Genomic DNA, 12,047 nt, shown 5'->3' on the forward strand with positions numbered 1-12,047 from the left:
TCTCAAGGGCAGGAAGAGTGCCATAGTATCATCAGTGCCTGGAACAGTGCCTAGCACATAGTTAGTGCTCAATAAACAATGTGGAACAAACAAACAAATGAATGAATGTTCTTTACCTTTGGAAATGACAGAATCACATTATAGGAGCAAGGGCAACTAATAAGGCTCTCTGCATAACAAGATTTTCTATCAATGGAGAGTGGAGAAAGTTTCCGATTGCTTATCAAAATTAATTTTTCCTCAAACCAAGGCTCAGCAATTCGGATAGCAACACTGAAATTATATTTTGTGCCCACCTACCTCAAATTGACTGATAGTTTTGAAACAATAGGTGTATTTTTGTCAATGATTGAGACCTGCCAATAAAGCTCTGCTGTTTAAAATTTACAATTTTTTCTTTGTAACATCTGCTGTTTCTTTTCTCCTTCTCTCCTGTTACAACCATCAAGAAACATTTATCCACAAATGGCCAAGTGCCTTAAATTATGGCTTCCTGTGCCTTCGAAGCTGCTTGTTTTCTTATATCTCTCACGTGAGTAACCAACCCAGGTTGGACAGCTCGTCCACATAAACTTCCATGAGGATGAGCATCCAGTCTACTGTTAATCCTTCTCCACTGGGGAAGGGTATAAAATGTTTGGTGGTTTCTCAAAGTCAAACAGTTGTTCATAGGGCATTATGAACTTCTACAAGGCACCATATTTTTCTCATGATATAAGCATAACATAAACCTTTCTTTTTCAAGTGAAGATGACTCTTTTCTAGCTAGGTACATTCTTGCATACAAATTTCTTACAAATTATTTTTCAAATTCCAAGGTTCATTAATTTAATTGAATCTGTTCCTAATTTTTAATTAAATCTGCATTTCTCCCAGTAACCTTTGGAAAGATGGAAACCATATTACCATACTGGAGGGAATAGGATCACAGAGCAAGACAGACATAAAAGAGAAGGACAAAATCACAAGGCAGGTCTTCTTATAAATTTATTTTGGTACCAAAAAATTAACATTCAAAGGCAATGTTTTTATTGTACAGTATAAAATAACTTCCACTAAATTAAAAACAGGATTTTTTTTGCTGATAAGCCACTGATAACTTTTCCATTAAAAAAAATTTACAATTTGCAGCACTTGTAGAAAAAACACCTGTTTAATAATTATATAAATACTCTTGACAGATTCCAGTAGCCCATTATGTATCCTTTTTGGCAATGTCGGCTTTCTGAAGTCAATTAGCTTCTAAATGTGAAAGGCACCTGGTGGCCAACATCCTGCTTATTATTCAAGGCATCTATTTAAATTTTTTTGCAGAGACTTGACAAGTCTGAAAAATCTATTAAGTTAAAAAGAATGAAGAAATATAATACAGTTGATACTAGCAACCAACATTTTTTTCTTTAGCTGCAAGTTTTCCCCAGGGGATTTACAAAGTGCACCAGTTAAATACGTCTGTACATTTAAAACATTAAATATGTCAACAGCAAGACTTTTTAAATATTTTGAATCAAATACTATAGCACAAATATAATTTACAATACTTTGCACAGAAAACATTACATCTGAAATATAACTTTAGATATTATATAAAAATACATATATATTCTTTCCTCATTAGAAAAAGTATTTATTTGCAGGTTCCAGCATGATGTAACAATTCAAAAGAACTTAACCCTTCTGATGATCATCCATTTGCAATTAGCTGCATAGTGGCACATAACTGCAGGCTAGACCCAGAGAATTAACCCATCTCATAGCCCAAATGCAGTTTTTCATGAAGGCAACCATAATTGCTCTGATTCGGTTTAATTCTAGGAATTCATTACAAAATTTCAAAACCATTGTGTAAGAAAGCCTTTCGATTGTAACACACCTTGAGTCCAACATCTCCCATTGGCTGTAAATACATGTGCTTTCTACAGAGTCAAAAGCATGGATAGAGTCTTCTTGTACCATTGTGGGTCATATCTCTTAGTAGTCTCACACACCTATATACATCTTTCTTGGCTTGTTTAAAAAATGTTTTCCACACATCCTAGGAAATACATGATAACACTCCACAAAATGGGGCTCAATCTATATCTCGAACTTTAAAAGCCCCAAAGTACGTTGCATCTTGATCTGGATCCAGTAGTGAAGGGTTGGATACCTCAATGCTTATTTCCTCACCAGACCGTAGCTTAAAAAATCCTCCAACGTTTATGGAGTAAAAGTGGAATTCAGAATTCCCTGACCAGTACTTGGTGCTTCCTCCTTTCATCAGGGTATGAGAACTTGGGATTTTGATGCTGGTTTTAGTGACATACACCATCAGCTGAAGATACTCCGTAGCGAGGTCTCCCGAAGTTTCATGATGTCGAAAGCAAATGTTGGCATACAGGTAATAAAAGCCATCTTGGTTAACTTTTAGTTTTCCGTTGCTGAAAGTCATGTTGGAGATCTTGGCCCAACCTCGGTCATGGTACCAGGAGGACAGACTCACTTTGTGGGAACCTGAGGAGAAGAGGGGCATGTGATTTAAAATCCACCCCTTCTATGAGAAGGACATCCTCACAATTCTATGAGGTTGGAGAAAAACATACTATAAAAAGCATTGTTCCAATGGGAGAATTACTTTCAGAATTTATTTTCTAAAAGGGGAGAAACACATTAAGATGTACTTAGTGCTCTCTACTAAGCACTTGAGACGGTACAAAGACAAAATCTCACTTTTCCTGCCCTCAGGAAACCTACAGTATGTGAGGGATAAGTATGATATGTGTTCAGATAAGAAGCAAGGAGAGCCAGCCCTGACAGGAAAGGTGCAGATAATTGCTATGGGAATTCAAAGGAAGGAGAGACTATCTCCTCCCAGAGGAATGAAGAGCAACTTTGTTGTGCTACTGAGCCTGAGAACTTAAGGAGGAATAGGATGCAGCCAACAGAAGCAGGAACGTCATTCAAGGCTGAAGGAAGAGAGTGGGCCAAAGGCATCTGAGACAGGAAAGCAAGAAACAAGTGTAGGAAGAGAACTTTCATACTTCACTTGACTCCATCTTCTCTTTTAATTCATAGAGAGGGATATGTAGAAGGAGATGAAAATCTGGGTCACAATAACTTTGACCAAAAGGTCAAATTCCTAAACTATTCTCATCACCATCAATTTTCCCCTCCTCCAGTAACCCAAATGCCTCCCAGGCTCACACAACTGAAAAGCTGTCTCGGGAGAAGTTCATGAAGAAAATATTCCTGGCTTTGCACTCCCTAGCTTCACAACTTCACACAATCCTTTGTGACCCAAGCATGGTAAAATCTCTCCTGATTGACCAGAATTCTCCTTCAGCCCCTTTTCACACCTGAAATGTGACAAGTGAGCCTCACGTTACTGTTTCTAGAGCAGTGGAAGTTTCTAAAAAATCTTCTAAATCAGCAATGTATCCAGTGATTAAATATTTCAGGTCTTTAGTGTATTGTACTAGGTCTTTAAGAATTGGCAATACCTTCATGATAAACCCAATTAATCAAACATTTGTATTTATGTGGACACCTATTGTCCAACTAGAAAAGGCGTCAGTTAGTGGGGGAAAAGTTTTTATACTGTGAAAAGTCCAAAAACACATTTGTCCTCCAGAGGATTTTGTCAATACTTATGCCAAATTAAGGTTGTCATCTGTTAGGATTTCAACAAGGCAAAACAGGAGTCTCAGAATTGGGTTGGGATTAGCTTCTGCATCAGGGAGAAGTTCTTTGCTGCTTGTCACCCAAGAGAAATCAGCCCACAGGACTTAGACTTAAAGTGGATTCCATCGATCCATCGGAGCTGACAATGCTTTAGTTAGAGTGGGTCCTTGGGAGATCCTTGTAGAATCAGAAACTCACACTGGATACCTTTCCAGACTGGCCTGAATCTTGGGGAACCTTGAACACCTGCATTTTTCTCTAGAGAGCCACAAAAAGGAGAATATTCTACTGTCTCTGGAGGGCCACTGCACAGCTAGGCTACGGTCTGGGGACCTCAATACCCAGCTGTTCCAAGAACCAACCAGGGGGTGGGGCAAATGGGAGGGAAAAAATGCAGCAAGGGCCCAGCTGTAGTGAGACATCATTAGAAAGGCCAGTAAAGGCAAAGAAGCCAATGGTTCCAATCCTTCTGTCCAGGGACGGCATATTTCCTCAACTCCACACCTTATCCACAGGAGGGCGCTAGAGCGAGCCTGAGAAGCCAGCTCAGACACTGCTGCCTCCAGGTCCCACCACAGCACACGTCCTTTTTCATCGGAGGTCGGACCTCAGGTCATGCCAGTTTAAAGTGTCGCAAATGTAAATATCATTCCATGGTCCCCAGTGAGTCAAAATGAGACTACAAGACTCTGTTTAACATATCCTCCTAAACACTAGTAAAGTAATTCCTCCAGGCTGGTAAATAGCCACCTAATCCATTGACAAAGCTAATAAAATTCAAGATGTTTCCTATCTCAAACCAGCCCATGTCCCCCTCCTTCTTACCCTACTCCTGTATTCAATCCTTTATTCAATCAATTATTGATCTTACAGTTTACCTCTTATGATTGTTCTTAACAGAGAGCAGCAGAATGACTAAGATAAAGTCAGCTAGTGTTAGACCAAGGGCTTGGAGATATGGTCTGGGAAGGCAAGGAAGGAATATGAAATAGAGAGGAGAAGACAGCAACCGTGACCACATACTACTCTCATTGTATCTAAAGTCAAGTGCAAGGAGTGTCTTTATTTTCTACCAAATGTATCTCTATTTTTATCCCATTCTCTGATCAATTCAGTTGATCAGTCATTCAATAAATATCTGAATAGTGCTTTCTGTGGGCATTCACTCTGCCCATAATTAAGAATTATATCAAGCAAGGCACCCTCAAGGCACTTACCACTAGTAGTGGAGAAAATAAGAAATGGGCAAATAAAATGAAAAACATAACATTTTCATTTCTGCATATCACATAGCACGTGGTTGCAGTTCAGTTAAAGCAACTGCCAAGTGAAAGCTGCAGAAATTAATGGCGATCAGGAGAGCTCAGCCCAATGAGGGGACAGAGGAGCCAGAGGACAGGGAGGACTCGGGTCAAATGTGGATGGGCTGAGAAAAGGGAGAGTACTGTCAGTGAAGGAAACTGTTCGAGCAATGGATGGAATGCACACAGCACGGAGAGGAGAAAGGGAGAAAAGCTGTCAGTGTGAACTGGAGGACTCATGAATAGGAATACACAGGAGAAAAGATGAGAAAATATGCAGCGATCAGGCTGAAGGACCTCACACGCAAACCTGGGTTTCCATTACTAACGAGGCATGCTGATGACCTCTTCCTCCAGCTCCTCAGCCCCAAGGTCTGTGCTGTTAGATGTTGGAGAAGAAGCCTCTCCAAATATTTAGCCTGAGCACCCCCCCTGAAGAGAGCCACATATTCTGACCTCACTAAAACTTCCCAGTACATTTCTTCAAGAAGTTTGAAAATGCGTCAGCTAACAGCCAACATAAAGCAGATTCTGACTTCTTTCTTATGTGTAAATAAGTATAGAACAGAGGCCCAAAATGAACATACAAAATTAAAGCCATCTTCCTCTGAAGTATCCAGTACTGACCCAAACTTGGAGATAAATGGACTCAAGAGGTTGTTGGCCCAGCCAGAGGAGCAAATTCTACTTTCTTAAACAGAAGCACACACTTACGCATTTCCCTCAGTCTCCAACTCAAGAACCATCAGAAAATAACCAGGAGTTTGCCTCATTTTTTGGCAATGATTTGATACTAGGTACCTGGGGAGAGCTTTATAACTCAAACATGCTATTGCCAAACACATTTTGGCACACAGTCTAATGCAATATTTATCATGTGCCATTTAAAATGAACTGAAAAGATAAATGCAGAGTACATTCACAGCACACCCAGCTGATACATCACTATTAATTTGATTGCCTTTGCTAACATGCAAAATAGTTTTCCAGTCAGAAAATTAGCTTTACTGTAAGGCACACATACACACACACAGAGAGAAAAATTTGTTGATGAAGCAAGTACCCAGGACAGGATAGATAGTTTAGGAAAATCTTCTAAAAACCAAAGAGTTGGTTTCTCACTTTCTTTGTCTGCAGTCAGGAAAAATCCCTCCACAGCCCATGCTATGATAGTGGCTTCAAAATCATTTATTAAAGCTTAGATTTTTTTTTTTATAACTCTAAGAAAAACTTGCCTTGAATCATTTTTTGGAAAAAAATTAGAATATGTATAATTATTTAATTAAACTTGAATAATAATGACAAATTACATTCACTGAGTGTTTTCTATATGCCAGCTTCCCTATAAGTGTTAGTGGCTCGTTATCTCATTAAATCTACATAGCTGCCCCATGAGGTAGATACTATTACTATCCCCACAAAGAAGCAGAGGCACAAATGGTCCCAATAATTTGCACAAGGCCACACAGCCAGTAAGTAGTACAGTGGGGCCTCCAACCCAGGCAGTCAGACTTTAGAGCCCCTGCTACTAAAACTACATTAATCTACTTCTTACGGGAAAAGAGAAATACACGAGTTCTGGTTTTATTTCCCTCTGACAAAGCCAACTGGCCACAGTTGCTTATATGATAACCTATAGTAGAAAAAGCATGGACTTGGGAATCACCTCAAGTGGAATTCAACTTCTAATCCTGCCACCACTGCAACCTTGAGCAGAAAACTTAAACTATGTGGACCTTGGTTTCCCTGTCTGCAAAATCGGAATGATAATCACTACCTTGCAGGGTTGTAGTAAGGATTAGCGATAATGAATACAGAGCAAAATGCCTGATACATAGTGTGTGTTCAATAAATGGCATAACAATAACAACAATGTCCAAGGGTCACTCTATCATAATGTTCTTTGTAATCTTTTTGATGCTCACCTATCCCAATGTGAAGTAACCAGTGGGGATTGTACAATGCTTAATGCTTAATGCTGGTGCATTAAGGTAGATGTATGTGTAGAGCTCTGGGTTTCCTCATTTCCCAAAGATACTCAGGTCTCCAGTCCATCGAGCTAAAGTCTTACCCCAAAAATGATAACTCCCTGGAGAAGAAGGAGTATGTCTCATTTTGTAGAGGGCTACTGTCTCTTAAATTTCACTCTGTTAGGCCCCTACCTGGAACCCCGCAGGAGATGGCTGAGTATATGGCTACCTAGATGAATCCATGCACCACACAGGTCAGCAGTGGGGATGTGTCAACTTTAGCTTGGGTAAACATAGACGAAAATAACAAGGGATTGTCCTTCCCAGGTATGCAACTTGAATGGCAGTCATTTAAAATAAACCCACTCTGATGATCTGAAAATGAATGTGGTGACGATGTCCATTCTGGCATGATTGAGAATCACTGTTTCCATGACATGGATTATCAACTGAAGTCTAAATGGTCTTTCTTCTGGTCTAGAAGTTAAGGGTTCTCAAAATGTTACTAACAGGTTAATAATAGGTTTGGGTATGCAAATGAGCCGATAAATGACTCTTGAAATATTTTTCAGGCTGGATGCAAATGGAACTTACCTGAGGGGATGTCAGTGGCATTAATAGTGAGATGAGCAAAAGGCTGAGCATCAGGCTTGCCCCTCCTGGCCAGATCTAACCATGAACCTTCCACCGTAGCTGGAGATGAGAGAAACCACATTAGCCTGAAGAATAATCACCCTACGGGATTTCAAACATTCATACAGATCCATGCTTACCTTTTTCTGCTCTGATGTGTTGTGATCTAACAATATGTTGTAATTCCTGAAATAAAAAGAAGAAAGAATCTTATTTATACATTTCTTCTTTCAATAAAGCAGTAAGAATTCATGACTGTTGGACATACAATAAATTAATCCTCGGTTCCTTGAAAATACGCCAGAAGTACATAGGCAGTGAAATTCTTTGATGTTCTAAGTAGCTATTAAGGAAAGTTCACTCCAAAGAATTATGTAGATGTGCTTAAAAAATAGACCACACATACCATCTAACAAAATACTTAGACAATAAGAGGATATAAAAGACAATGTAAATTATAAGACACGGAATAATTGAACATAATTAAACATTTGTAGCAGGTACACAAGTGGAGATGAAGTTAACTAGGAAAATAACAATTACCACAGAATATATGACCCTCTTAAATCTTTAGGGAGGCTTTTTAAATGTCTGTTTCATTAGTGAGTTCCTCTTATAACACTGAAGCTCAGCCCATAGAAAGGAGAATGATGCCTAACTCTCAGTGCTTAATTTTTTATTTTAAAAAGTCACAGCGTATTTAAAGTACTACATGGAAGTCTAAGAGCTTTTAGAGTACTAATAATTAACTTAAAATATTGCCACAAATAGAGGTTTAGAAGCACAAGCCAGAAAAAGAACACAAGTACATAAAGAGCACAGGTAATTGCACGTCTCAATATGAGCCCTGAGAACGAAGGGTCCAACAGGTAACCACAATCCCACTGAATCAAGACCTTAGCTATCATTAAATAGTAAGGTGGAAGAGACAAAGCCTCAGGCTTTGACATCATTTCAAACCCCTTCTCAGCTACCTACATATACTGAGGATATTAACAGCACCTCTCTCATAAGGTGGCTGTGAAGATTAAGTGAGATGACGCACATAGGCACTTAGCAGAGCGTCTGGTAAATTCACGTAACTAGATACTAGAAACACTCTGGACAGATTCCTAATTTCTCGTTATTGGGATGACCATCCATGCTAACTCCCCTCATGATGTTTAAAAGATAGGCCATATATTTGAGTGTCTGGAGAGAAGTGCTTTGAGATAGATGACAGATGATAGATAGACAGATAGATAGGTAGGTAGGTAGACAGATATATAGATAGATAGATAGACAGACAGATAGATAAATATAGACGATAGGTAGGGCAACAACACAACTTCAACTGTTAATGTTTGGAAGGGTTCTAAAGACAAGATAACACTGATTCTTCTCTCTGCCTTCAGGACCCCCAAGAGAGATGAGAATTTATTCTATTTTTAAAGACTCTTGGAGGAGACAGCACAGCTGTCTTCAGCTACCTATTCTAAAGTCCTAAAGAAGTCACAGTGTGACCGACTAGAAACCTTAGGGGCTCATCCAGGGCTGCCTTCTGCCCTTGCAGCCCTGCGCCACGCAGCTGTGGGAGCACCATTTGCAGGAAATTCTAGGCAAATGGTGGCAGGCCCCTTTTGAGTTGTGCAATGCAGTGGCCCTTACCAGGCCTTGTTGTTCTCTCCAATCTATCCAACATTTGTTTCTCTCCCCTGCTGACCTCCAATCTTCCAAGTTTCTTCTCACGACCTTCAAATTCCCAATGGTGCCCTGATTTCTAGAATTTCCTGGTTTGCACTCCTCTGTATTTACATGAGAGATTTATATATGCACAATGTATCTTTATATATTGTGTGTATCTTTATACCTTTATATATACAATATATCTTTATACATTATGTATATCTTTATACATTTATACTGGAGAAATATATATAAAATGTATACTTATATACTATATGTATCTTTATACATTTATAACAATATAACTTTATACATTGTGTATATCTTTATACATTTATATATAAAATGCATCTTAACCTGATTACTATCCTTTAAAAGATTGGAATAGGAACCCTGATGAAAGAGTAATTCAGAGATCTAAAGCTACCCCTCATTTTCCCTCTAGCCCTGATCTGCCGCATCATCAGAGGAGAGAGGGAGGAGGGGAGAAGGAAGAAAAGCTAAGTATGGCATATGCCTACAAATGCCTGTTTCACGCTTTTCTACTGAGAAAAACACACTAATAACAATTGTAAAAAACAAGGAAAGAGCCTTTGTGCGAGCTCAGTGGTTCTCAAACTTGAGCATGCAACACAGTGTCCTGGAGGGGATGTTGAAACACAGTTTCTGATCTAGTAGCTCTAGGGTTGGGCCTGAGAATCTGCATTTCTAACAGGTGAGCTAGTCTTGCTGGTCTGGGGCCTCAATTTGAGAACAGCAATCCTCTCACATCCCAAAATATTTCAGATACCGGCAAATCTGAGATTTTCTTGAAGCTTGAGACCCAGGCCAAAGCAGCAGCAGACTGAAGTCATTGATTACGTGGGGAGGGGAAGCTTGTTCTCTCCCACCTGAGGTCAGAGCTGTCACAGGACATTTCCATTACAAGAAAATTCAATAACCATCACCACTCAAAACCACTTTCAATGTCTGCTAAAAAAAAAAAGTGTCATGGCCCAGGATGAATTAAAACTCTAGCTAGAGACCTATGAGGTATTCCTGCTTTTATGTTACCTCTGTTGCTGGGTACCCAAGAACGTCAGTTCCTCTCAGAAACCCTGTAGGGTAGTTTCTGTGTGAAAAGGGGAGTACATGATGTGTCTACAACCTCAGGCTACAAAAAACTGTCTTCTCAATATCTGTTCTTATATCACCCACCCCTAATTTTTTGAGCTCTAAGAACATTGTTGTCTAGATAACCACAAATGTAACATTCTTCTAAGACTACACTTTTAGGCTGCCCTAGCCCCAACCCTGGCCAATCTAACTCAATTAGATATTGACTTAATAGTTTTTAAAAGAAGCTCCCCCAGGTGGTTCTAATATGTAGCAGGTGTTGAGAAACATTATTACTAATCGAGTGTTCCCATGAATGGTTGTTTGGTGACATCTCTATTAATTCATAGATTTATTATATTCTCACAACATATATATATTCCACATATTGAAAATTAAATAATTCCTTACGTTCATAGCCAACAAAGTATTTCCCCTTGTATTATCATATTTGATTCTTATTAGAATCAGAGGCTGGGTAACTATTACTAACCTCCTTTTTCAGACTGGGGTATAGAGGCAGAGAGTGAGTAAGAACTCACCTAATAAAGCTGGGACTTGAACCTATGCCTTCCAACTCCCTCTTCTAGAGCTATGAGCCTATAACCTTTTGCAAGACCTAGTCATCAAACATACTCCTGAAAGCTGGGAGAAAAACAGCCTGTGACGGGGTTCAGAACACACTACCCTAAAATACAGCACCTTGGCATATTGAACATTTGAAGCTGAAGGAATTTGAGAAACAGCAGGTAAAGGAAGGACTCTCTGACCTCCTCCTTCTCCCCTAAAGCAGGTCATAAGACCCTCATGTGAGAGATGCCCTCCCATACCTGCAGGAAAGGAGCATCTTTATCTCCATAGGCATAGGACAAGAGAAATCTGAAAGAACAGGTCTTGCTAAGTTTCCCCCAGTTTACTGCCCTTAACTTAGACCTTTTTGTCTTATCGCATTTTTTCCACTCATCATCAAGCCTAGTATAACCACTCAGGTTAACCATTTCTTCAAGACTTCATTTCCTTATGAAGGCTCCCATGCCACATAAACAAATTTGCATGCTTTTCTCTTGTTCCTCTGTGTTTTGTCAGTCAAATTTACAGAGGCCCCAGCTGGAGAACCTAGAAGGGTAGAGGGAAAAAGATCTTTTGTTCATTCCCTACACCTGTCAAGAAATCCTCAGAGGGTGGTCCCCTCCCTGAAGTAGTAACTCTGAACCGAGGCACACTTTGACTGGAGGTGTGACAAAAAGGGGCCTCGACATCAGGAAATATGGTCTCAGAATTTGCAGGGGCTTCAGAAAACAACTGGCTCAGAAGTGGCTGAGCCATATTCAGGGCTTGGCTGGTGAGCCCCTGAAACCAAGCCCTGTAGACCCTGGGCATGAGGAGCACCGTGTCTCCAAATGTGACTCCATCAAGTACACTCTACAAAGCAGAAGCCATTCCATTTTGTCATTTTTCTCAAAGATCAGATACTTTGCTGTGTACATCCCAACGCAGATCTTTCTCAAACACTGCCCTAATATTTTTCATTTTCAAGATTATAGGAAACTTTTCTGAAGGAGTACCCAAAGTTCACCCCAACCGACAATTCCACTTATTTTCTAAGCTTTGCATTTACATTTATTTTCATCCACATTAGTCCTCTACTTCTGTCACATTAATTAGAGTGTTTTCAAATTTGTAGAGTTCTTTATTCTCAAACCTTATCATTCAGACATCGCTT

General features: G+C 39.6%; 1 protein-coding gene across 1 annotated transcript in view; it reads right to left on the reverse strand.

The window, feature by feature from the left end:
* Positions 1-977: 977 nt before the first annotated feature.
* The window catches only part of TNFSF11 (TNF superfamily member 11), a 31,110-nt gene continuing 20,040 nt past the window's right edge, over positions 978-12,047 (reverse strand). Inside the window, exons 3-5 of the mRNA XM_058548231.1 lie at positions 7,705-7,750; positions 7,526-7,624; positions 978-2,493 (exon numbers count right to left, since the gene is read on the reverse strand). Coding sequence (XP_058404214.1) covers positions 2,072-2,493; positions 7,526-7,624; positions 7,705-7,750 — 567 coding nt within the window. The 3' untranslated portion in view covers positions 978-2,071. The remainder of the gene's footprint in view (positions 2,494-7,525; positions 7,625-7,704; positions 7,751-12,047) is intronic.

Source organism: Diceros bicornis, chromosome 9 (genome assembly GCF_020826845.1).
Source record: "Diceros bicornis minor isolate mBicDic1 chromosome 9, mDicBic1.mat.cur, whole genome shotgun sequence".
Taxonomy (NCBI): domain Eukaryota; kingdom Metazoa; phylum Chordata; class Mammalia; order Perissodactyla; family Rhinocerotidae; genus Diceros; species Diceros bicornis.